At 50.1% G+C, this 27,264-nt stretch overlaps 1 protein-coding gene across 4 annotated transcripts in view; it reads left to right on the forward strand.

Moving 5' to 3' along the window:
- Nucleotides 1–27,264, forward strand: part of Nwd1 (NACHT and WD repeat domain containing 1) — a 131,814-nt gene that overhangs the window by 82,264 nt on the left and 22,286 nt on the right. For all 4 annotated transcript variants that reach the window (XM_057752605.1, XM_057752609.1, XM_057752606.1 and 1 more), the window contains 5 exons: nt 14,182–14,350; nt 14,943–15,049; nt 16,604–16,757; nt 21,386–21,583; nt 23,454–23,597. In XM_057752605.1, the coding sequence (XP_057608588.1) occupies nt 14,182–14,350; nt 14,943–15,049; nt 16,604–16,757; nt 21,386–21,583; nt 23,454–23,597 (772 nt within the window). The remainder of the gene's footprint in view (nt 1–14,181; nt 14,351–14,942; nt 15,050–16,603; nt 16,758–21,385; nt 21,584–23,453; nt 23,598–27,264) is intronic.

Below are 27,264 nucleotides of genomic sequence, written 5' to 3' on the forward strand. Positions count from 1 at the left end.
AGAGGGAAAGGAATCGAAGTCAAATAAGCGCTCCCAGGTCTGCCTGATACTGTGAAGGCCTTGGGAGGCTAGGGCTTGGCTAGAACAAACTGTCCAGCTCTGCTGGTGCCGTGCGGACCCCAGGTCTCCCTCTAGCATCTTCCATTTTCCCGCCTCTTTTTCTGTTGGGTTTTCAAACCTGCTCTCCTCAGGTTAGCAGCCCGCATCTCCCACACTGCTCCAAGAACCTGGATCAAAGCCTTGGTTCTGCCTCTGTTGGTTCCAGTAGGCACAACTCTTATTGTTGAGCCAAACACTGGCTCTGGGAGGATCTGCAATCACTGTGGGAACCACGGGTGACCCACTGGAGAGCAACACTGTGTGGCAGAGTGACAGACTGCAGGGATGCGGTGGGCACTGTCCTGTCCTGGAGGGCAGTGGGCATCCAGCTGTGGTGGGCACTGTCCTGTCCTGGAGGGCAGTGGGCATCCAGCTGCTATCCAGAATCCACATGGCAAAGCCAGCCTGTGGCTCAGACCTTTCCTTTCCATGTGTGAAGCCAGAGGTCTGGGCTGTCATACCACGTACATGCTTGCCCATTTGAACTTGTGACTGGCACACGTGATAACAGTTAGCCTGTGTGTAGCTCCTGCCCTGACAGTGACGTAAAATGGATTGTACAAAATCTACTCCCGCTGCTTGATGACTTAGCCTTTAATCCCAGCACCAGGAGGCGGAGGCCAGCCTGGTCTTCAGAGTAAGTTCCAGGACAAACAGGAGAGAGAGATCCTGTAGAAAAGGGGGCAGGAAGGAAAAGAAAATAGAAAAAGAAAGAAATCCACTTGAGGCTAGGGCTGGCTCAGGGCTTAAAGCACCTGCAGTCCTGCTGTGAGCGCTAGAGTTTGGACCTCAGAACCCAGGACCATTCCAGGTAGACACTGTCACCGGCCTGCAAGCCTCACCCCAGAACGTGGAGACAGGCTGTTCTCGTTTCACAGGCTGCTGTGTCAAAAACACTCTGACCAAAAGTGACCTAGGGAGGTGAGGGGCCTTTGGCTTCCACTCTCAGGCCTCAGGCCACAGGGCTACTGGCTACTGCACACAGCATGACCTCCGACCAGGGGACTCACTCGGCAGTGTCCCGGCACTGTTCTGTTGCTGTGAGAGGCAACTCATTTATAAAGGAGCATTTAATTGGGGTAGCTTACAGTTCGGAGGCTTAGTCCATTATCACCATGGCAGGGAGCATGGCAGCATGCATGGCAGGCATAGTGTTGGAGAAGTAGCTGAGAGAGAGAGAGAGACTGGGCTTGGCATGGACTTTTGAAAACTTCAAAGCCTTATAATCCTCTCAAACCGTTCTACTCCCTGGTGGCCAAACATTCGAATATATGTGCCTTCTGGAGCCGTTCTCATTTAAACCACCACAAGCAGGAAGCATGGGCTGGGCTGCTTTTCTGGCTTTCTCTGGATCGTTAGCCGCTCATACAGCCCCAGAACCACCAGCCCAGGAAATGGCACCTTCCACAATGGGTTCCCTCCTGCACCGGTTCACAGTCAAGACAACCCCCCACGGTCACACCCATAGACCAGCCTGATGGAGCAGTCCTCGCTTGTCACGTGACTCTAGATTGTGTGAAGTTGACAGTTAGAGCTGACTAGGTCACAGAGGATCATGAGCGTTCTGGCTAGCTGAGCGAGACACATCAGTTTGATAAAGAGATCCTGCCTCAAGGAATAAGGTGGAAGAGGAATCAAGGATGATTCCTGACTCGACAAATAAACATGCACACACATGTATACACACATACACGGTCTTATGATGCCCAAACTGGCCTCAAACTCCAGTGCGCTGTTGAGCTCTCGATCCTGCAGGACCACAGTCATAACCATGCTCAGCTCCCTGACACATCAGAACACACTAGCATCTCCCTGCTTTGCTCCAGGCGCCTGCCTCGAAGTGGCTCTCCCCATGCCCACAGCCATCTACTGAGCCAGGCTTGTGCCTGGAGCCCTGCTGCAGTCACGTCTTAGGGAGAGCTTTCCTCACTGCATAGGACTCTAGATGGAACCAGGGCTTGCTAGGCAAGTGCTCCACCGAGAGCCACACCCCTGGCCTGTCCCTGCTGCTGAGCTCCAGCTTCAAAATGAGGCCATTGAAGATAACTTCTTCAGTTATTTCCCAAACAAGGGTTCCAAAATGCACGCTATGGCAGTTCTGAAAATGTTAGTGACAAAATTCATTTAAATAAATAAATGAATAAATAAATAAATAGGGCTGGAGAGATGGCTCAGAGGTTAGGAGCACTGGCTGCTCTTCTAGAGGTCCTGAGTTCAATTCCCAGCAACCACATGGTGACTTACAACCATCTATGATGAGATCTTGTGCGCTCTCCTGGTCTGCAAGTACACATGCAGGCAGAACACTGTATATGTAATAAATACATCTTTAAATAAATAAACAATGGACTGGAGAGATGGCTCAGCAGTTAAGCTTCATGCTGCTCCAGCAGAGGACCCAAGTTTGATTCTTAACACCCACACCAGGGAGCTCACAACCAGCCTCAGGGAAATTCAGTAACCTTAGTCTTTTGCAGATACCTGCACTCATACAAACACACACACACTTACAAATAAGATCAATCTTTAAAAAGCTTATGGGCCTCCAGGCAATGGTGACATACTCCTTTATTCCCAGCACTTGGGATGCAGAGGCAGGTGGATCTGTGAGTTCAAGGCCAGCCTGGTCTACATGGAGAGTTCCAGAACAGGCTCCAAAGCTACACAGAGAAACCTTGTCTCAAAATAATAATAATAATAATAATAATGCCGGGCGGTGGTGGCGCACGCCTTTAATCCCAGCACTCGGGAGGCAGAGGCAGGCGGATCTCTGTGAGTTCGAGACCAGCCTGGTCTACAAGAGCTAGTTCCAGGACAGGCTCCAAAAAAACCACAGAGAAACCCTGTCTCGAAAAACCAAAAAAAAAAAAAAAAAGTAATAATAATAATAATAGGGGCTGGAGAGATGGCTCCGTGGTTAAGAGCACCAACTGCTCTTCCAGAGGACCTGGGTTCAATTCCCAGTATCCACATGGCAGCTAACAACTATCTGTAACTCCAAGATCTCACACCCTCACACATACATGCAGACAAAATATCAATGCAAATAAGAGGAAAATTAAAATAATAATAATAATAGAAAAACCTTATGGGTCCATGAGCTGACTTGGTGAATAATGGCACTTAGTACTCAACCCTGATGGCCTAAGTTCAATCTCTAGGACCCACAGGGTGGAAGAAGAGACCCGACTTCACAAGAGTTGCTTGCTGAACCCACACATTCACCATAGCAATCACACCCTGTTGCAGGGAGAGGGCCATCTTGTTCATCCCAGCTGCCCAGCTAGCTTACACCTGAGATAACCACACAGAAACTGTGTTCATTAAATCACTGCTTGGCCTATTAGCTCTAGCATCTTATTGGCTAACTCTTACACCTTGATTTAGCCCATTTCTACTAATCTATGTATTGCCACGTGGCAGTAGCTTACCAGGAAAGATTTGGCATGTCTGATTCTGGCGGCTCCATGGTGTCTCTCCTTTACTCCACCTTTCTTCCTCCCAGCATTCAGTCTGTCTTCCCGCCTACCGAAGTTCTGCACTATCAACTAGGCCAAGGCAGTTTCTTTATTCGTTAACCAGTGAAAGCCACACACAAAAAGAAGGAACTCCTACACATACACACAAGAAGAAGAAGAAGAAGAAGAAGAGGAGGAGGAGGAGGAGGAGGAGGAGGAGGAGGAGGAGGAGGAGGAAGAAGAAGAAGAAGAAGAGGAGGAGGAGGAGGAGGAGGAGGAGGAGGAGGAGGAGGAGGAGAAGAAGAAGAAGAAGAAGAAGAAGAAGAAGAAGAAGAAGAAGAAGAAGAAGAAGAAGAAGAAGAAGAAGAAAAGAAGAAGAAACTTAGTATATTTTAAGCTATAGCTTGAAAATGTGTACTCAGGTGCATTGAGCAATAACTTTAGATTTTTAAAATAATATTTATTTTTATTAACCTGTATTAACTGTACATATTAGTAGGGGCCCATGAGATACTTCAGCTTGACTGCAGCATACACTCATCAAACAGCCTCTTTTTTTTTTTTTTTTTTTGGTTTTTCGAGACAGGGTTTCTCTGTAGCTTTGGTACCCATCCCGGAACTAGCTCTTGTAGACCAGGCTGGCCTCGAACTCCCAGAGATCCACCTGCCTCTGCCTCCTGAGTGCTGGGATTAAAGGCGTGCGCCACCACCACCTGGCTCAAACAGCCTCTTTATCCACCTTCAGCTCTGTCCCACGCTGGTCCTCACAATTCCACAATTCCACGTCCTTCTAATTCCTGTGTATGAGCGAGGGAATGTGGCACTGCTGTCCTGCGTCCGATTTCATGGAACACAATGGCCTTCTCTCTAGCTGCATGATATTCCATTATTGACTGTACCACATATTCTTTTCCAACACGGAAGTGTGACTGTTGGCCATTGCTAGTTAGGAAGTCTCCCACCGTCTCCCCTTAACTGAAGGACCCTTAGCTTGAGCAGAGAGCCCTTGAAGGGGAAAATGTTACCATTTTGCCTCTCCCTGGCTCCCTCCCCACCCCTCTCGTCCTGACAGGGAAAGTTAATGTACAGCTTCTGGCCTAAAATTCCAGTGTCTGGGGCTTGGTCACAGAGGTGTTTAATCCCAGCTGTTGGGAGGCAGAACAGGAGGATCTGTGTGAACTGAGGTCAGCCTGGTCTATATAGCAAGACACTGTCTCAAAAACAAAACAAAAATAAAATTCCTATGTTCATTGCAACAGTCTGAGGGAGATTCAGTTACTGAGCAATGTGCTCCAGGTTGGTGGATGGTAGGTACACAGGGTGGAAGCTGTAAGAGGCTCCTACTGCTGTGTGACTGTCAGAGTGTGACCCCAGGCCACGGGGGGTGTGGATGGAGCATGACCCCTGGCTCTCATGGGGGTGTGTGTGTGGATGGAGCGTGACCCCCGGCTCCCACGGGGGTGTGGATGGAGCATGACCCCCGGCTCTCATGGGAGTGTGTGTGTGAATGGAGCGTGGCCCCCGGCTCCCACGGGTGCTGTGAGTGGGAACATCTTGCACAGACGACCTTGCTCCCTAAGCCCTACTGCAGGCTGCAAACACTGGGCACAGCAATTTAAGTGGGGTGGGTTTCTTTGGGTCATGGTTTACGGTTCCTGTCCATCATGGCGGAAGGAGGAGGTTTTGGCCTCGGCTCGTAGCCAGGCAGAAACTTGGCGTTGTCGTTTGAAGTTTATTCTAGAACTCCTGTCGGTGACATGGCTCCACCCCTGTTCAGGGTGGATCGTCCTTCCTCAGCGAAAGCTCCCTGGAAATGCCCTCACAGACTCTCAGTCACACTGACAGTGAAGCTGACCCATGGCCAGTCCACCCCTTACCAACTTGGCACATATGCCACTTACATCACACCAGTCTGCCCAGTCCTTAGGGCCACTTGGCCATCTTATAATGCAAGGTTGTTGGGGGAGGCCGCTTGTTTCATTCCTGGTCGCTTAGCCCTGAAATAATCACACAGAAACTATATTATTTAAATCACTGCTTGGCCCATTAGCTCTAACTTCTTATTGGCTAACTCTTACATCTTAATTTAACCCATTTCCATTACTCTGTGTATTGCCACGAGGCAGTGGCTTACTGGGTAAAGTTCCCAGCATCTATCTCTGGCAGTGGCTCCATGGCTTCTCTCTGACTCCGCCCTTCTTTCTCCCAGCATTCTGTTTTGTTTTCCGTGCCTACCTCTGCCCCCTATAGCTCTGCTATAGGCCCAAAGCAGTTATTTTATTAACCAATGATATTCACAGCATACAGAGAGGACTCCCACATCACAACGTGCATTTGGTCTATCTCTGAATATGCTCAAAATAATTGTGTTTATTTTATTTGGTGCATATGTGGATCTTAGAGAACAATTCCTAAGACTTGTTATTTCTCTCCCCACCCAACGGTTGTCCGGGATCAAACTCAGGTAGTCAGGCTTGGCAGCAGGTGCCTCTACACACTGAGCCCTCTCTCCAGTCCCTCAAAGTCTACACAATTCCAACATTGTTCAGAAGCCTGTACTGAGGCTTCAGCACCACCTTAACTGTGACCCTCTGTAAAATAATACCAAGGAAGTTACATACTTCAATACATATGAGGCCAGCCTGTCTACATAGTGAGTCCTAGGCTAGCCAGGACTACATAGAACAACCAACCTTTTGCTATCTAAGGGTACAGGTTTTAACACTCTATTCCAAATGAAAAGAATAGGGACATCGCAAGGAAAATCAGACCAAAGCAAGACAGAAAACTGCCGGGGAAAGTACCTGAAGTCCCGTGTTCAGCAGGTGGAACTCTTGGCACCCACAATGTGGGCTCCCACAGCCCACCTGCCGCACACATAACTCTCTGGGGCCAGGTCCTCTCCCTGCCTAGGTCTTTCTTTGATAAACATCCCATGGTCCTGGCATTTTAAAAATCCTGGGGTCTGGAGCCAGCAAGATGGCTCAGTGGATGAAGGCATTTGAAGTCAGATGATCCATCTTAGATCCCTGGGACTTAGCTGGCGGAGGGCCGGAACTGACACGGAAGGCGGGAACTGACTAGGCAGGTTCTCCTCGGATTTCCACTGTTGCAGCCGCGTGATTGAAAATCTGAACTCCTGGGGTCTCCATTGCAGTACAGGTTTCATCTCTGCATCTTCCTGAACGGCCCCTCCATGGCCTTCTAGGATCCGGCCTGTCCTTATATATTGCCTGGCCTTCTAGAACCCTGGGGGAAGCTCCCACAGCCAGCTCCCATAACGGACTTGGATCCCATAAGACCAGTCAAATGCCTGTAAAACCAGTACCACGTGGATGCTGCTCCCACTCAGGATGATCAACGGCACCTGTGTGTACCTCTGAGGCTGACCCTGGAAAACGCTCCCCTGGGTGTGCGTTTGGAGCAGGGAAGGCCTGTGCGCTGTTCTGAGCAGTCTTTCTCTCAGACTCCTGGCCCTCAGCACCCAGTGTGGAAGCAAAGCCTCTTTAGAATGCTGATGCTAATGACTCCAGCAGGCACCAAGCTGACCTGACACCCTGCAACTTCCTGGGCAGGGTCTCCTCCCCAGCAGTGGTCTGTGGGTTCTCCAACCCTGGAGGGGCTCACGAATCTTTCAAGTTTCAGCTACGCAGCTTCTCAAGGAAGGTGAAGTTTATTTCTCATGAGTCACCACCATCCAGCAGAAAGCATCTTTACAGCCCCTCCTCTGGGCAGCGGCTCGCTCTGGGCAGCAGCTCTGGGCAGCGGCTCGCTCTGGGCAGTGGCTCACGTTTGAGCAGATGAGTAGATAGGAGGACAAACATACTTCTTTATTTCTCAGTCTTTTTATCCAAGTCAGGTCCCTGGAAACAGGCCTCACAGACACACAGAGGAGTGTCTCCTAGGCAACACACAGCCAATCAGGTTCACAGCAAGACTTAACCATCATGATCACACAAATTTTTTAAAGATGTTTTTTCTATTTGTTTGGTGTCTGTTTTGAGAAAGAATCTATATAGCCCTGGCTGTCCTGGAATTACTATGTAGACTAGGCAGAGACCCCCCTGCCTCTGCCTCCTGAGTGCTGGGACTAAGGGCCACCACACCCAGCTAAACAGTTCTTATATAATAGTTGTCCTGCCAGGACTCAGAGGCTGAGGTAGGATGATTAGGAGTTTGAGGCCATCCTGGGATACACAGTTAAGTTTCAGGAAAGCCTGACTGCAGGGTAAGATGCTGTCTGGGAAAAAAAAAAAGACAACTAAGAAGAAATTGGCTTTTCTGGATGTTAACAACCTATGTGCTTTGAAGAAGACTCTAACAGGAGGTGCTAAGCAGCGGCAAGGGGGGAGAATTTCTGTCCCCACCATACACTCTCATATATGACTGTGACCGTGTTGCATATCATGGTACACAGGCTGTGTCTCATTCTCAGATAACAAAACAAATTGTCCCCAACAGGAGGGTGGCATTTTCTCTCTAGCTCATAGCATTATTAACACAGGGATTTATGTTGTGTAGGCAGGTATCAGTCTTATAGAGGTATTTGAATCCTTGAACCCATTGCTTCTTTTATGAGCCTGCCCAGACCCTGGCACAAATGCACTGGGAGGAAGTACATACACCATTATGGTGTGGATCTGAAATGTACCTCAAAGGCTACGTACAAAGCTTACATCTGGGTGTGGTGACATACTCTGCTAATGCCAGCACTCAGAAAGCTGCTGCAGGAGTCTGCTATTGTCTGAGGCCGGCCTCTGCCACAGACAATCAGAATTTTTCTCTCAGAAAACCAAAATCCAAAATAAAACAGGGCTCTTTTTCCAGGATGCTCTGCAAGTCAGGTTACGGGGACATGTCTTTGGAGGGCACTGAAGGACACTGGTCTCTTCTTCCTCTCTGTTTCTGGGCCACCATCAGGTGGGTTGCTGCCCCCCCCCCCACATGCTGCCTACTGTAGACCCGAAAGCAAGGGGCCAGGTGGGGTGGAGCACACCTTTAGTCCCAGCACTCGGGAGGCAGAAGCAGGCAGATCTCTGACTTTGAGGCTAGCCTGGTCTACAGAGTGACTAAAGAAAGAATGAAGCTGAGCAATGCCCCCCCCCCAATGCAAAAACCCAACAAAACTAGAGTTGAATCTTTCAGGTCATCAAGACAGCTAATTGGGTAAAGGCGCTTGTTACCAAACCCGATACACACAATAAATAAATAAAAATAAACATTTCTTAAATGTATCTTATCTTTGGATTGTATATCTTGGATATATTTTCACAGACTCAGAAAACTGAACCACACACAATTTATTTATCCCCAGGGTACAAGGAATCCCCCTAAATGCTAAGCCATTTCAGGGTGACTCAGGTGAGCCATTCAAGACAGCCTCTCAGGTACAAGACCTAAGGGGGCACACAAAACCCAGCACAATGGTCAAAACCAATAAACCTTTATCATACATGCATATGTATATATACAACATACATATATACATGTATTCCTTTTGTTTTATTTTCCTAGAGATTTAGGCTTTTCTGGTTTTGTTTTTTAGAAACTGGGTCTCTTTGAGTAACCCTGACTGGCCTGGAACTTGCTTTGTAGACCAGACTGGCCTTGAAGCCCCAGATATCCACCTGCCCCTGCCTCCTGAGTGCTGGGATTAGAGGCATGCGCCACCACACCTGGCTCTAAGATTTTGATTTTTATTATTGTTTTAGTTGTGTGTGTGTGGTTTATGCACACAAATGCCATGCAGAAATGCCAGAGAGGGTGTGGGACCCTGGAGCTAGAGTTACAGGCAGTTGTGGGCTTCCATGTGGGTGCTGGGAATAGCACCTGAGACCTGGGAGGAGCAACCAGTGCTCTTAACTGCTGAGCCATCTCTGCAGGCCACTGCTGTTACTAAAGATTTATTGCTTTTAATTATGTGTGTGCACCTAATTGCAGGTGCTCGTGGAAGCCAGTGAAGGGTGCCTGAGCTGGAGTTACAGGTGTTTGTGAGCCACCTCACACGGATGCTGGGAACTGAACCAGGGTCCTCTACAACACCAGCATGGACTCTTAACCACTAAGCCATCACTTTGGCCACAATGTGTTCTGTTGAGATAGGGTCTCATGTATCCCAGACCGGTCTGGAAGCTTCTATGTAGTCAAATATGACCTTCAATTCCTGATCGTCCTCATCTTCCTCCTGTGTGCTGGACTGTGAACAGCCGCAGCTGGCTATTACACAGATGCTTTTTTATAAATATTTTTAAAATTTTATGTTTGTGTGTGCGCACTGTGTATGTGTGTGTACGTGTGCTATGGTGTGCGCATGGAAGTTAAAGGGCACTTTGAGGCAGCTTTCTCACTGACTGCTGCAGGAGCCAGGCTGGCCTAGGTCTCCTGTCTCCACACCCATCTCCCTCAGAGTGTGGGGATGTCAGGCTTCTGCGACTGTGTCTTACTTTATGTGGATATGTGGGATTTGAACTCAGGTCTCAAAACTTTTGTGGTAGATGCTTTACCCACTGAGTCATCTCCCTAACCCCAAACAAAAAATGTTAAATTATTTTTACATATTTTTAGGGGCATTGTTTGTGAGCCATGTGTGTGTGGCTAAGTGTGGTGGTTTGAGTAAGAATGGCCCCCATAGGCTCATATACTTGAATGCTGTCCGAAAGGATAATAAGGATTAGGGGGTGTGGCCTTGCTGGAGGAAGTGGGCTTTGAGGTCTCTCATTCCATGCCTATGGGCCAGGACGATCGCTTAGCCACTTACCCAGCACCTACCGCCATGCTCCCGCCATGGTGATAGTGGACATACCCCTGAAGCTATAAGCAAGCCTCCAATTAAATGCTTTCTTTTATATAAGAGTTGTTTTGGTCATGGTGTCTCTTCACAGCAACAGAACAGTGACCAGGACACTAGGTGTGTGCCAAAGCCGTGTAGGTCAAGTCAGCGGACAATTTGTAGGACCCACTGTGCAGGCCAGAAGGATTGCTCTCACATCCTCAGGCCTGGCAGCAAGCCCCTTTACCCACTGAGCCATCTTGACTCAAGCTGTATTTTTTTATGGTAGATTTTTGTTGCTGTTTTGAGACAAGTTCTGTAGAGACAGGTTATTATGTAGTCCACGCTAACGTGAAACTCATGGTGATTCTCCTGCCTCAGTCTCATAAGTGTTAGCTGTACAGATAAAAGCCATGGTGTCTGGCCTAGACTGTTTTAGACATCAGTTCCCCCTCCACAGCCACACTGAGAACGCTGTCCCTCCACGTCTTCCTGCTCCACACACTCCGCAGCTGTCAGCCTCCTCTTGGCAGAGCCGGATTTGTGGTTGATAAGCAAGATCTGACTCAGGGCTCAGCTTGCAGGAGCCAGCACCCTGGGAGGCGCTTTCTGGGACAAGAACGTGGGGTTGAGATAGTTCTTTGTTGCTCGGTAACAAATTGTTGCAAGCTCTGTCCACCCCACCATGGTTTTATCTGTTTGCTCCTGTCCTATGGTCAGCAATTCTGCTCAGCATCACAGATACCAGCTCCTCAGGCTCTCTGCTCAAGGCCAGGCTTCAGTTCCCACGGACCTGCCTGTCTCTGGGAGCAAAAGCCAGCAGGGTTGATTCCCTCTGTTCTGCCCCTGGCCCACAGGCTAGCCCTTTTTGTCAGGACTCCGAGGCTAGGCACCCAGTGTACCCCCTCTCCTCTTTCGTTTCTGTAGCAGCTTGGAGACATGTCTCTGAAACCTAGGCTGTGCTGAGATGACAGGTGGGCATTGCCATGCGCAGGTTAACCTCTCTGTCTCTTTGGTCTGTATGTTTAGTCTCATGTGTGTGGGATCACATACATACATGTGCATATTCACGTGGGGGCCAAAGACTGATCTTGGGTGTCTACCTCATGTGTTGAGCCCTGGTCTCTCGCTGTAGCTTGCCTGAGGAAAAAGGCTTACTTCAGCCCACAGCTCCACCTCACAGCCCAAGCTGAGGGAAGTGAGGACAAGAACTTAGGAAGGAGCCTGGAGGCAGGAACTGAGGCAGAGGCCACGGAAGGGTGCTGCTTCTGCCTCACACGAGGATACATGAGGCTTGTTCAGCCTATTTTTTTGAATACCCCGAGACAGCATCCCAGAGTTGGCACTGCCCTCAGCGACTGGAGCCTCCAACATTAAATACCCCAAGACAGCGTCCCTGGGTTGGCACTGCCCTCAGCAACTGGAGCCTCCAACATTAAATACCCCAAGACAGCACCCCAGGGTTGGTATTGCCCTCGGCGACCAGAGCCTCCAACACTAATCATCGGTCTTGAAAATGTCCACAAAGATGTGCCCATGGGGCCAATCTGATGAAGGTGTTTTCTCAACTGAGGTTCCCTCTTCCCAAATGACTCTTAGCATGTGTCAAGTTGACACAAAACTATCCAGCACACGCTCCTAACCTGGAGCTGCCCAATTCAGCCAGTTTCGGCAGCCAGCTTGCCCCAGGGCTCCTGCCACTGCCTCCTAATTGCTGGGAGGATAGGTGGCCACCGTACCTGCCTGAAAAACCAACTCTTCTGCAGCCTTTATTTTATTTTTTATTTTTATTTTGAGACAGGGTTTCTTGCTTGGTAGACCAGGCTGGCCTTGAACTCACAGAGATTCACCTGCCTCTGCCTTCTGAGTGCTGGGATTAAAGGCGTGCGCCACCACCGCCTGGCTCCTGCACAGTGAGTGCTAGAAAGGATGTAGCTGACCCAGCCCAGGTGAGGGCATGTGCTGTAAGCGCCACTGGCAGGAGGTAGCCGCTAAGAGGTGAGAGTTAGTTAGGCCAGGTGGGCAGAACCTCTGAAGGATGAATGTGGGTCTCTAGTGGCTGATTCTCCAGGGACTGGGTCCTTACATCCACCTTATGGTGTGTGTGTATGTGTGACATATGTGCATGTGGGCGTGTACCTGTGTGTACACACGCATGTGGGGGCCAGAGCTCCATTGATTTTCACCTTTTTATTTTGTTTAAAAGTCCTAAGCCAGGCAGTGGTGGCGCACACCTTTAATCCCAGCATTCGGGAGGCAGAGGCAGGCAGATCTCTGTGAGTTGGAGACCAGCCTGGTCTACAGAGCTAGTTCCAGGACAGGCTCCAAAGCTACAGAGGAAACCCTGTCTCAAAAAACAAAAAAAAAGTCCTTTATTTTATGAATATGATGTTTGATGTGCATGTATGTCTGTGTACCATGTGTGTCTGGTGTCTGCAGAGGTTGATGCAACAAGTTCTCTTAACCATGAAGCCGTCCACCTCATTTCCTATTTTTGAGACAGGGTCTCTGCCTGGCGTGGAGTATCAGTTCAGTTAGGCAGGCTGGTCAGCCCCCGACCCCCAAGTGCTGCCTGGGCTAATAGGTGTTTATTACCTTGCCTAGCCACAGACACACTTATGAAAGGGACATTTCTATAAGATAGCATAGGAAGAATGTATTTGAATAACTTCACCCACAAGTAAATACAGTTTATTTTTCTTGTTTTATATTTTAAAATCAGTGACTGGGATGGACCTCCTCGTGTATTTGTTCCTTAAAATAAACCTACACTCGTTGACTTGTTCAGCCACAAGCCTATGAAAACTCTAAAGCAGGGAAGATGGAAATCTTGAGGGGAGTGGTGGCACACCTGTCTTCCAGGCACTCGGGAGGTGAAGGCAGGACAATCACAAGATTGAATATTGGAGAGTAACCCGTGCTGCCTAATGAGGCCTCATCTCAAAACACCAAGGGTTGGAAATGTGGCCCCACAGAGCAAGACCCTGGGCCCCAGCACCTGCTCCACAAAAATAAAGTTTGGAAGCAGCAGTGGCATGGTCCAGGCTCCAACCCAGCTGTGAATGGGATCAAGAAAGCGGGACTGGAGAGATGATTTAGTGGGAAAAGAGCTTGCTGCAAGCAAGCAGGAAGATGCACACTGGCTGGCTCTGACCAGCACTGCAGCGGTGGGGACAGCATTGCTGGCTACTCTGTCCCTTTTGGACAGTGAGCTCCAGGTTTAGTGAGAGATCCAGTCTCAAAAGACACCATTGCTCACCTCTGGCCACATAAAGGCGCGAGCTTACACACGCGCGAGGGCGCGCCTTCACGGGCACACACTCAGTGCAAGAACTCAGTTCACATAGCTCTAGAATAGCTGCTGCTCACAGTCCACTGCCACATCAACCCCACAGAACAGAAGTCCAGAAACCTCCCAGGAAGAAGCAGGTCCTACAAATGCGTCTTCAGGTCATGGGTCGACAGATATGTGGACTTGTTTCCGTAATGTCAACATCTAAATGTCAATTTCTTTTAAGACGTGGTCTTAACTATGTAGCTCAGTCTGAGTTGGAACTCTGAGTGATCCTCCTGCCTCAGCCTTCCTGTTACTGAGATGAGAGGGGAGCCTGAACACCGAAATTTCAGTTTTATAAAATTAATGAGCTTTAAAATGTTTTCCAACTTTGCTAAAAAGTACTCTCCCCCGCCCCCAACAAAATAAAGCAAAAATTCTTTGAGTTTCCGGGTCGCCATAGATCCCTAAGGAACCCGCAGTTAGAACGACCCCACCCCCTCGGGCAGCCCACCCCCCCCCCCCCGCGAGTTCCTCGTGCAAACACGCCCCTATAGTGACGTCACGAATCTCGCCTCTAGGGGGTGGGGCCCGCGCAAGCGCGACCTGGGCTCCAGCGGAGGCGGGGCAGACACGGCTGTGACTTCCAACATGGCGCATGCAGGCGGCGGAGGCTCCGCGGGCCGGGGATTCGGCGGCTCCCGCTGGGGTCGTTCGGGCTCCGGAGGCCACGAGAAGCTGCCGGTGCACGTGAGTGACGCCCCCAGCCTCCTTCTGGGGACCCGAAGCCCCGCGGGCCTGCGTCCCTCCGTGCGGCCCCGCCTCGGCCTCCTCTCTGCGCAGTCGGGGCCCGGGGACCCCACATCCCTTCCCTGGAATCCTTGGGCGGCCCCTCTATTTCTCCCTATCGCTTCACTCCTTCTCGCCGCTCCTCGACCCTCCCGGAGATGCCGCGGACCTTCTCGACATCCCTCAGTCATTCCTGCGGCCCCTGTCATCCCCGGGACCCCGCGGTGCGCTCCGGGAACCCCCCCGAGTCCTACTCGCTGGCCCTTAGTTATCCTCGCCGCCCCTCGGTTTCCAGGGGACGTCGCGGCCTCCCCGAGACCCTTCGGTCCTCCCCGCCGGTCCTCGGTCTAACCCGGAACTCCTCGGGCTTCCGAGGCCCCTCGAGACTGGCCGCTGGCCCTCGGTCGTCCTCGTCGGCCCTCCCCGAAACCCCGCAGTTATCCCCGAGGCCCTTTGCAGCCCCACTCCACCCCTTCTCTATCCCTGGCCTTCCAGTCCACAGTCTTTGAATCGCGTGACCCCGGCCCACCATCGGCCTTCTCGTTCCTCGTAGGTGGAGGATGCTCTCACCTACCTCGACCAGGTGAAGATCCGCTTTGGCAGCGACCCTGCCACCTATAATGGCTTTCTGGAGATCATGAAGGAGTTCAAAAGCCAGAGGTAACCTGCAAGGCGTTGCAGTAGGCTGGATGAGCCCCCCTCTCCACACACACACACACACACCCCTCATGTAGTACTAATGACATCTCAGCCCTTATACTGGTGACCTTTCATAGCTTTGGTTGGCCTGGGAAGCTTCTGAAATAGTCACAGGATGAGGTAACTCTGAGGAGCTGATGAGGATTCCTGGAAGGAGGTCAGGAATTGGGGAATGGGTGAGATCCAGGGCTGGACACAGAGCACTTTTTAATTGATTTGGGTGTCAGTGAGGTGACTCAGGGTAAAGGTGCCTGCCTCCAAGCTCCAAGCTCGACCACCTGCGCTCCAGGAGAGAACTGACTCCCCCAAATTGTAATCTGACCTGCACTTGGGAGCTGTGATACATACCACCTGCAAAAAGTAAATTTAAACAGAACAGTTTTGAAATCTTTCAAGAGTTTTGTTTATGAAAGGTTGGAGGTATAAGTTTTGTTTTGGGGAACAGTGATAAAATAAATACTTTAAGAAAATGTTACTTATGGGAGGGTGCATGGTTTCTTCTTAAATTTTGTTCCCAGGATGCTTCTCCTAGCCCTTCCTAGTTTGGCACCTATATGGATAAGAGACATAAAATACAGGAACTGTTGTAGGCACAGAGCCTTTGGTTTAGTGGGGTGCCTCTGAGTTATGCCTGTGTCTTCTAGAACCTTTTGTGAGGGATAACTTGGTTTAGGTGAGGGACTCACCCTAGTGACAGGTGGCGGTCAGTCAGCTTCCCCTGCTCTTCTGCTGTCTGCTCTCGGGAAGTGTGAAAGGCCTAGGCTGTTTTCTTCTGGGTATTCAAGATACTGAGGCCAGAAGATGACCCTCCCCATATCTCCCTATTTTTCCCCTATCCTCTAACTTGAAGGCTCTGGTGTTAAGACTTTAGTTAAGAAAAAAAAAAATCAAAATGGCTGGGCAGTGGTGACACATGCCATTAATCCCAGCACCCAGGAGGTAGAGGCAGAGGGGTCTTTGAGTTCAGGGCCAGAGTGGTTTATAAAGCGCTGTAGCATAGCCAGGGCTACACAGAGAATCCCTGTCTTGAAAAACATTAAAACCCCAAAATGTATCCTTACCCTTCTCTGGTTCATAAAATATTAGGAAATATCTCACATTGCTTGGAGTACTGTGGCTTCCTGTAGATTCTTAGCCCAGCACCCAGGTCTTGGGACATTTTCAGAACTGGGCCCAGGATCTCGTATGACTTGGGAGCTGTGAATTTTTTGCCAGACCAAGGTAATCACAGGTGGTCTCACATGGTGGGGTCCATTTTTATTTTAAGCAGGTCGTAGTGGTGCACACCTTTAACCCAGGCAGAGACTGATAGATCTCTTGAGTTCTTGGCCAGGATAGCTAGGGCTACACAGAGAAACCCTGTTTCAAATGGAAAACAAATAAGAACAGGATGGGGCCTGTTTTAGGAGCCTTTGCTGCCGCTGAAGCCCTGGCCTGTGGTGATTGGTGGGTGTTTGAGGGGTTCTTTCTGCTTTGCTCCCAGGACTCTTGCCTACTTGCGTTCTTTTCTTCCAGCATTGACACCCCTGGCGTCATCAGGCGTGTGTCCCAGCTCTTCCATGAGCACCCTGACCTCATTGTGGGGTTTAATGCTTTCCTCCCGCTTGGATACCGCATAGACATTCCCAAGAACGGCAAGTTGAACATCCAGTCTCCTTTGACCAGCCAGGTAGGCTTCGTTTGGGTGATGTGGACTCAAGTCAGCCTACCCAGAGCACAGCTGGACATTTGCAATGCTGCCAGAAGCCTTGTACGGCCTGTTCTAGTTCTCTGATAGCTTCTAGTCCAAGTCTCTGCATTCCGAAGTGAACAGGTTGGAGGTCTTAAATTGAGTGTAGTAGCTGGGGCTGTGGTTCCGTGTGGGAGAGCTCTTGGCATGGGCAAAGCCCTGGATTCAGTCCCCAGCACTTGGGGCGGGGGGATGAAGTCAAAGAGAATTTTGTGTTCAGAGTCATCGCATCGGTAGTTGCTGAGGTCTGGCCTCAGGGCTTTCCCAACAAGTCTACCAGGCCAAAGTATATAGTGGCATCCGCTGGCTTTCATCCAGGCCACCAATAAAACCAAGTGGTTGAGCTGTGTGCATGGAAATAACTTTGTTTTCTGTCACAGTTTCGTGTAGTTAGCATAGGTTCCTTTCTCAGCTCCGGCTTGGTCCCCAACTCTGCCACTGCCATTGTCTCACTGTAGCACAGGCAGGTCTGAAATGCATCGTTCCTCAGCCCTCCAAGTGCTAGCATGAGAGGTGTGAGCCACCACAACAGGCTTTCAGTGACATTGGACAGGGACTTTCCCCACTGCACCTGGACCCCAGGATCCAGAGTCATTAAGTCTTATCAGGAGTGACTTCTGGAACTTGCATGGCTGAGGTATAAAGCATGGCAGCTTTGTTGAGAGCAGAGAATTGTTCCTAGACTTTATGCTGTCTGAACGTCGTTGCCCCTCCCTAGAAAGCTGCTGGGAACAGAGTTTGGGCCATGGTAGTCTGTGCCCCTGTGTATCACACAGGGCTCTAGACTCACGGTGACGCCAATAGCAGTTTTGTTTTCCTCATAGGTGGCTTAGATGGCCAAAGGGCTCCAGTGACTTACAGAAAGGATGACAAAGACGGTCTTGGACCTGTGAACAGGGAACCCTGCCAGTCTTGAGTCACCTTCCCTCAGGGTACTCTGGAGCTCCTTGGTCTTGGTGACAGTGATAACCGGATCGTGACCCAGGTGTTGGCCTGTTTTTTTGGTGGCTCACCGAGATGTCTTCAGGATCCCTGGAGCCTTTTCCATGCTGTCCCCACACATCAGCATCTGTCTTGGCTGTGTTCCCCATTGAGACACGGTCTCTATAGGCTGGCCTGGAACTTGACAACCTCCTACTTCAGCTCCCAGAGTGCTGTAATGATAGCACCTACTGCCTATCACTGATCGGAAACACAGCTTTTTCTCTCTCTCTTCCATTTTATTAGTTTGGCCTGACAGCTACAGGTGAGCACTGTCCCCTAAAGGTGCCGAGGGAGTCTCCACCTATTTGGGTTCTGTGGTGAGGTTTCAGAGCCTCTTTCTTGTGAGGAGTTTTGCACTCTGGCATGTGATACGGCGCCCAGGGCGCCTGCCCTCCCAGTGCCAAGGACACCAGTGCCCTTGGTAGCAGCTGAAAGTAGGGCTTAAGGGTCAGGCAAAACTGGGTACTTAGATTCAGGGTGTCCTGCCAGCATTTAGGAGGCAGGAGATTTGCCATGAGTTCAAAGCCAGCTACAGAGTAAGACCCTATCTTACCTGCCTCTGTGAAGAGAGGATTCGGATAGCCATGCCACGCCAGAAGCAGGAGGCTTGGAAAATCTGAGCTGCTGTTGCTTCTACCTGAGTAAGCATCTTGAGTGATGGCCTCAGTGGCCATCAGCCTGAGAAGTGTGTGTCCCTGTGTCTGACCAAGCTCCTCAGAGCACCTTTCTCAGTTGCCTGTCTGTCAATGAGCTATGTCAAGGGAGGAATAGGCAACCAGATGTCAGTGGGCAGGTGAGTTCCTAGGTTCTCTTTGGAGGGGGACTGACAGGAAGCCCTTTGACACACTCTTTGGGGAGGCTCAGTATGTCTGATTAATTCTGAACCACCACTTCCATGGAACTGGGCCCTCAGTTTAATTTGGGGTGTGGGATTCTCAATGATAGCAGGGACTTTGGTGGCGGCAAGTAGGGAGGAGGAAGGAAGGGCCTTGGAGGGATGGGCTATTAGGAAGGTTGTCTACGAAGTAGGGCAGGACTGGAGAGGAGCTGAGAGAGGTAGGCTTGTAGAACTTGAAATGTCCAGAAATCGCCCAGATGGAGTCGGGAGGACCCAGACCTTGGAGGACAGGACCTAGGAGTGGGTCAGTGAGGTAAGGTATTTGTATGACCCAGGCTGGCCCTTCTGGTGAGGTGGAGGTTGGTTCCTAGGCAGAGGACACAAGGCCCTGGCAGCTGGGCCTGGTGGTTTCCTTATTTAGGCTCCTGAGTATCAGGAGGACCTCATGGGCAAATGTGGGTTGCAGTGTATCAGCTGTCTAAACAGTCACCCCAAGGGGACGAGGATCTTAAATGCAGACAGAGAAATGGAGAGGATGAAGCGGTTTGTAGGAAGTCCCCTGCAAGGCGTGTCTGCTGCGGCTTGTAGGCTCTGTAGTGACGGGGTTTTATTTTCCAAAGATCACAGTAGAAAATTGTATTACAGCTGTACAACCATAACCACTAGTTCCAGAACATTCCATCACCCCAGAAGCAGACCCTGCCAATCATTCCTCTGCTTCTTGTTTCTGTATATTGCCTGTTCCGAGCATTTCATGTCAGCACTCACATAGTATGTGTCAGTGGTTGTTTTCTTGGCTGAGTAATGTTCCACTGGTGGACCGTGTTTTCTCATTCATTGGTGGGCACATTGTCGTAAATTGTGCTTCATTGAATGCTGGTGTATGAGTCTTTCCAGTTTTTTATATCTGCTTTGTAGGATTGCAATTGCTGGGCTGTAGGGAAATTCTCTGTTGGATTGTTGAGGAGCTTAAGGCAGTTGCCATAGTAACTGTTCTCATCACCATCTACTGTCTTCTGCAGAGTCCCTGGCCAGAGAGCTGGCTCTCTGTCATGCTGTACTGGCTTATTCGGGACCAGAGGAACCATACAGTGCTGGAGATGTCCCTAAGTGGCTGGGCAAGCCCAGACCCCTGCGACCTGGAACGTGGGCTGTCAGGTTCCTGAGATGAGAGTCTTGGCCCACATTTGGCAGTCATGTCTGTGTCCTCAGCTTTGGCTTTTAGTTTGTTCATTGTCGTCCGCCCAGTTGCGTCTCAGCCACTAGTACTTGAGAACACCACAAATTGGCCTCTGATCCTTGAGTTCTGCACCTGCAGATTCACCACAGATTGAACAGATCAGGGAACATACATGTATGCTGAGCATACAGACTGGGGATGGAACCTGGTCCTTGCCCATGCCGGGGTGTGGGGCATTCTGTATCTGAAGCACACAAGTCTATTCTTGTGCTGTATGTGACAGTCATTCCCTAGTCCACAAGGTTGACTATTGACAGTGTGCCTGGTGTAAAATGCCTAGAGATGTGGATGCTTGTGGGGCCTGTGCGTGTCTGTGTGATGCTGGGCTGCATTTGAAATCTGTGGAGGAGGGTTCTGGAATCTGTTCCCCTTGGATACTAAGGGACTACTATTTGGATATGGGGCCTTGACTGAGTAAACATGGAACAGATGAGGCTGTTTGAGTGGGCACTAATTAAGTTTGGCTGGCATTTGACAGGGTTTCTCTGTGTTATCCTGGCTGTCTCATTCTGTAGGCCAGGCTGGCTTTGAACTCACAGAGATCCGCCTGCCTCTTCCGCTCGAGTACTGGGATTAAAGGGCACCCCACCACTGCCTGGCTGCTGGCATTATTTTAAGAAGTGTTGAGGGTACAGCACAATCCTTCCCTCAGGAACCCGAACCCTTCTGCTGACACCTCCAGCGTTTTGAGGAAAACGGTCTATAGTTCAAGAACAGATGTCATGTGTGTGCCTGCTGCCCTAAGGAGGGCAGAACTGCTGGGGAAGGCAGCAGAGGTGTGTAGAGTCTCTCCAGGATCATTCTGGAAGGTTGTTCCTCCAGGACTCTGGCCTGGCTGTAGCTATGGTTAAGCTCTCACGTGGACTCGAGCCCCAGGTTCCACCCCGAGAATTGTCAGAAAACTAACCACCAGGATGCTAGTTCTCCCTGCACAGCAGGGTTCCGTAGGAACAAAAGAGACATGTTTCTGTTTACAGCTGGAGAGAAATAGGCACAAGTAAGATGCTTTTCAGTTTGACTGATAGCTATCCCTTGAATTGTTCTGGGGCTTAGCATCCTGAGCCAACTGCAGCTAGATGCACAGGCACTGTGATGGTCCCTCAAAACCAGCAGCCGCTGTTCCCACTCGAATAGTCTTGCAGAGATGGAGACATCACCTACTCATAGCTCCAACAAGGTTGAGCCTCCAGGATTTGTGACTTGTCCTCTACATGCTGATCTTTTAAGAGCAGAAAGCAAAGCTCTATCCCAGCGCTGGGAAGGCTAAAGCAGGAGGTTGGCCAGAGTTGGAGTCAGGCTGTATGGGGAGATCAAGTCCCAGTAATACAGGGGAGGGCCTTGTTGAAACTGCAATTCCAGGCACAGGAGACCTGAGGAGACTCTAGAGGGAGGAAGTACTTTCCTCCCACGGGTCCTCAGGTGTTACAGGAGCAATGCTTCTCAGCATGGAGTGACAATTCACCGTCCTCTGGCTAGGCCATGCCACTCACTGCCCATGTTCTTCAGGAGAACTCCCACAGCCATGGTGACTGTGGTGAGGACTTCAAGCAGATGTCCTACAAGGAGGACAGAGGCCAGGTGCCCCTGGAGTCAGATTCTGTGGAGTTCAACAATGCTATCAGCTATGTGAACAAGATCAAGACCCGCTTTCTGGACCACCCTGAGATCTACAGGTCCTTCCTAGAGATCCTTCACACCTACCAGGTAAGACCCAGCCTACCACACCACCTGGGGCCTGGCTTCACCTGGCTCTTGTTTGGCATTTGGAGCTGAGAGTGGAGATCAGGTCCTCACAAGCTGGCCAGACATTTGCTGCAAGCCACTCCTCAGCCAGAGACTCTAGATAGTTCTTGTCAGTCAAGTCACACCCTGTGTTGAGTCTAGTTCTGAGGGAATCAGAAGTAGGTTGGGGTGGAAAAGGAGTGTGTGCTGAGAGGTGTGCAGACCAGCCACTGTCAATCCCCAGTACAGTAGCAGGGAGAAAGACACCTGGGAACAACCTGTACAAAGGTCCAGGGGTTCAAGTGCACAGCCCTGATTCTTAAAAAGGGAACTTTCTAAGCTAGCTCAACAGCTAACACTTAAAATGATAGGTTGTATCCCCAGCATTGCACAACACACAAAGTTGCACAGATAAATAAGATGTTTTGGCATACAAGTTTACTATCATAGAGCTAACCTAGACTCGCCATGAACTTGGAGAACCCCAGGGATGGCCCACATTTGATAGCTCAGGCTCCATCGGTGTATGACAGGGAAACAGCCTGAGTTATGTGGGTATAGACACCTCAGGCAGTGACAGTGTGGCTCCCAACAAGGGCACAGATGTGGGGTGCTGGTGTAGTTCTGCATTCTTGGGGGCCCACTAGAAGGAAGCTTGGTGGCAACAGGGTCCCTGCAGAGAACATGTCCAGAGTGCCGGCCACGGCATGTGTACTCCACCACTTCCCATTGTGAGATCAGCTCAAGGACCCTCCAGCCCGTGTTGGCGGTTTGTCTAAGTCCCTAGAACACCAGGCTCCTTGTCACTCTTTGCAGTCTGTTTTCCGCTGGGGACACCACACCTGACTACTGAGCCATCTTGCCTGCCCTAAGTTGTGTTTTTTAAACAGTGGTTTGAAGCCAGATGTGGTGGCACACACCTTCATCCCCAGGATTCAGAATGCTGAGTCAGGAGGATTGCTATAAGTTCAAGGGCATCCTGGACTGCACTGTGAGCCCAGGCTGCTTCCTGAACCACCGCAGGTTCCGTAAAGCCAGCAAGAGCAGTTGGGGTGCAGTTCCGCTCAGCTGGCACGGAATCTCAACTGGACTTGGTTCTCTCCCCTTCCCGTTATTAGGCTGTGTAAATGCCACAACTTTAGTTCTTTCCCTGGGGCCCGAGGGTTCATTCAATTTTTTTCTTTTTTCTCTCTCTCTCTTTTTTTTTAATGAATATTATCCCAACCGGGAGTGGTGGTGTGCTGCACACCTTTAATCCCAGCACTTGGGAGGCAGAGGCAGGTGAATCTTTGAGTTCAAGGCCACTCAGGTCTACACAGAGAATTCCAGGATAGCCAGAACTACACCAAGAAACCCTGTCTCAAAAATCCAAACAAAAACCAACCTCTCCCTCCCCCCCCCAAAAAACACAATATAGCAGCCTGGCCTGGAACTGGCAATCCTCCTGCCTCAATTTCCTGAAAGGCCACCTTGATTCTATATCCCCATCCCCATTCTCTGTCTGCGCTGTTGCCTTCAGCTCCAAGTCTGCCTGCCTGCCTGCCTTCAGGCCTCCTTCACCTCACCTCTCCCTCAGTTCAGCAGTGCAGTAGGATGAACACTTCTTGGCTATCACCTATCCCCTGATCCAGCAGGCCTGGCTCCCTCTGTAGAAGGGCACCAAATTTCTCTTCCTTCGTGCCTATTCTTCCATTGCCCTGCAGCCCTTTATACCCTTCCCTTCCAGTACGGCAGGACTGGGGCCACTGAGAGCAGATACTCTGGCAGTGTAGGCACAGGACCGATGTCTGCACAACTGCCTGTGCCCACACTGGTGCCCTGCTTCACCCTCTTTTCTTCTAACCACTTGCAGAAGGAACAGCTGCACACTAAGGGTCGTCCGTTCCGTGGCATGTCTGAGGAGGAGGTCTTCACAGAGGTGGCCAATCTCTTTCGTGGTCAGGAGGATCTGCTGTCGGAGTTCGGACAGTTCTTGCCTGAGGCAAAGCGATCTCTGGTGAGTGCCAAGTGCCAGGATCCTGCCCACAAGATGCATGGGGAGCTAGAGTCTGACAAGTGTGTCCTATACACAGACTGCGGTACTGTGGGAGGAAGAACATTGCTTCATATGGAGATGAAGCCAGAGTGAGGAATATGGTCCCAGGCTTGGAGAAGTAGGTGAAGGGGGTTTGGCCCACGAACAGACTGCACTTGGCTTTCTTTCCCAGCAGTGGCTTGAGGCCTGCTAGAGGTCTCTTCCTCTTCTTCCTCCTCCTTTCCTTTTTCTTTCTTTTTTTTTTTTTTTCTTATTTAAAATGGTTTTTCAAGACAGGGTTTCTCTGTGTGGCTTTGTAGGCTGTCCTGGAACTAGCTCTTGTAGACCAGACTGGCCTCAAACTCACAGAGATTCGCCTGTCTCTGCCTCCCAAGTGCTGGGATTAAAGGTGTGCACCAACATCACCCGGCCTCTTCCTTTTCTTAAACATATTAATCATTTTGAAAAGTAGAGATGAGGGGGCTGGAGAGATGGCTCAATGGTTAAGAGCACTTCCAGAGGTCCTGAGTTCAATTCCCAGCAACCAGATGGTGGCTCACAACCATCTGTAATGAGATCTGGCATCCTCTTCTGGTGTGTATCATCATACATGGAGGCAGAATGTTGTATACATAATAAATAAATAAATCTTAAAAAAAAAAGTAGAGATGAAATTCATGAGCCATGAAATTCTCCACTTTAAAGTATACAATTTTGGTGCACACCTTTAATCCCAGCACTCAGAGGCAGACAGTTTCTGAATTTGACTTCGCTGTGCCAGCCTGGTTGGCATAGCATGTTCAGACCAGTCAGGATTACATAGATGCTGTCTAATAAAAAGGACACAATCCAGTGCTATGCAGCCTGCTTAGCATGTAGTACACTGTCCCTTTAGCTAGGTAGGAGACCCTGTCCCATCCACACTCACCCCATCAATCCCCCAGCCCCCATCTGCTTCCTCTCTGGATTTGTCACTGGTCTGTGGCTGTGACAGTGTCAAGTCTTTTGAGATCTGTCTGCACGTGGCCTTTGCTAGTGTTCCCTCCTGCTTGTTTTACCAAGTGGTGTGTCCATTTCACCCCCTCACGCTGTGGACATGGCATGGTTTGCCTTGAAGTTAAATAATGCCACCATGAACAGACATTTATGTCTGGTGGCAGCTTTGGCCCTGCGCCTCTATGGGCTTCCTGGATCACGCGGCAGTTCTGCTAACTTTCTGCATCAGTGGCTCCATTTCCCCATGTCCACTTTGTCTTTGACTGTGTGACAACTGTTGACTGGGGTTTGTCTTGGCTTCGACTGCATTCCCCAGTGTATCATGTCTTGTGTACTTATGTGTGTGCATGTTTGTCTGTGTAAGTGTATGTGCATCACACGGAAGCAGGTGCCTATGGAGACCCAAATTGGGTGTCAGATCCCCTGAAACTGGAGAAACAGGTGGTTGTGAGCTGCCAATGGGTGCTGGGACCTGATCCTGGGTCCTTCTGTGAGAGCAGCCAGTGCTCGGTGCTCGTAACCGTTGAGCTGGCTGAGTCCTTACTGTGACCCACCAGCTGCATAGATGTGTGATCTCAGAGTCTCACTTCTGCACCCTGCCACCTCTTCTTTGCTTCATCCTGTTTCTTTATTGTTTTCCCACATCACTCTCAGTACTAAGCTTTAGACGCTGTTGCATAGTTGAGATCATGAGGTTTCCCTATTCCCTTATAGTTTTAAACTTGAGCTGCATTTTGTATGTGGGGTATGAGGTGGGTCCAGCTTTAGATCCACGTGTCCAGCACAGCCAGAAGGGTTGCCATCTGTTGGTCTGTGTGTGTTCTCAGGCTAGCCTGGCATTGCAGTGCGTTGAGAGCAGGAGCCTGGGCCTCCACTTCCGTTCTTCCTTGTCAGAACTGCTGCAGCTTTTGAGATCCCTGATTGATGTTTTTTTGTTTTCTTTTTGAGACTGGGTCTTAGTGTAGCTCAGGATTGCCTTCATCATGGGATCCTTCTGCCTAGGCTCCATGAGTTCTGGAATCACTGGCGTGGGTCACTCACTACTGCCGAATCTTCTTTTACCATTACATATTTGCATGTGTGTGCATGACGCAGCTGGTGTGTAAGTCAGACAGCTTGGGGGAGTAAATTTTCCCCTTTATCCTGTATGTCTTGAGATCACACTCAGGTCCAAGCCCTTTACCCACTGGGCTCAGTTGATGTTGGTCTGGTTTTTGCTCTAATCAAGTATTTGCATCCTGGCATGTTTCCATTGTTTTCTTGGCTTCCCTTACTCCTGACTCCTCACTTCCCTTAGCCTTACCCAGGCCTGTGGCCAGTTGCCACCAGGTTTGTCACCATGTCTTGATCATAAGAGTGTCAGCTGTGGGTGGGATGATCCTGAAAATACCTCGTACATCAGAGACTCTTGTGTTACCAGCTAGGGCTGTGGCTTGACTCTCTGCTGCTACCTGGTATCTGGTTGGCCTCCAGGGTCCAGATGATGGCAAAGCCGTGGGCGCCATGTAGCCTCCGTGCCTTCCAGCCTCAGGCAGAGCCATGTTGTACATTGCCTTCAGGCCTTGCTTCCTCCTCAGATCTGAGACATCTGTCCACTCAGGTGAGACCGTGAGCTGCTGGCTCACTTCAGGTTGTAAGTGTTTTGCCAACTCCCGGAGCAAACTGCCAAGGCATGTCCCTGTCATCGCCTCCCTGAATGTCCCCACGGGGTGAGCAGCACTACTCTACTCAACGTCATCAGAGCTGCACAGACTTAGAGACTCTTGAGTGTGCCTGGAGGGAGACTAGGACCCTTCCTCACTTTTGCTGTCTTGAGTCCCTGTCTGCCTGTTTCTCTTTGAAGTTTAGAAGTTCTAATGAGGATCTGTTAACAGAGGTTTCTGTTCTGCCTGGTCCCACAGCCGTTCAATCCCAAAGAAACGCACACTGATCATAAACTGGTTGGCCTATTACCTCAGGCTTCTTATTAAGTCTTACACATCCTACATTAACCCATAGTTCTTGTCTGTGTCAGCCTCGTGACTTGGTACCTTTTTTATGAGCAAGGCATTCTCATCTTGCTTCCTCTGCATCTGAGTGACAACTGCAGACTGAGTCTTTCCTCTTCCCAGAATTCTCTTGTTCTCATCATCCTGTTCTGTCCCCTATCCCCCCCACACTTTCTGCCTGGTTGCCCCGCCTATACTTCCTGACTATCTGCATTTTATTAACACAGTACAAGTGACAGAGTACAAGACCATTGTTCCACAGCAAGGGTCCCTTTGACATCGTGGCTATTAATCTTGTTCTAATGTCACTGTGACAGACACTGGGCAAGCCTGAAGGAAAGGTTCATCTTGGCTTATGGTTCCATAGGTCTCTGCTGCTGTCCTTCTTCCCTGGACTCAGCCTGCTGTGAGGAGAGACTCTTAGGGTGGTAGGGACTGGTGGGAACCAGTGGGGACCAGTTGGGACTGGTGGCAGAGGTTGCTCCACAGACACACCAAACAGTGGACTTGCTGGGCCTGACAACCTTCATCTCCTTCTAGCAAAGCCCTACCTCTTAGCTTCTAGCACCTCCCAGATGAGCACACAAAGCCATCAGTACATGAGCTTTTGGGGGAACACTTCATCTGGATACCATGGTACCCCATTCCTATCAGGAGAATTCTGA

This window comes from Chionomys nivalis, chromosome 20 (assembly GCF_950005125.1).
Source record: "Chionomys nivalis chromosome 20, mChiNiv1.1, whole genome shotgun sequence".
NCBI classification, from domain to species: Eukaryota; Metazoa; Chordata; class Mammalia; order Rodentia; family Cricetidae; genus Chionomys; species Chionomys nivalis.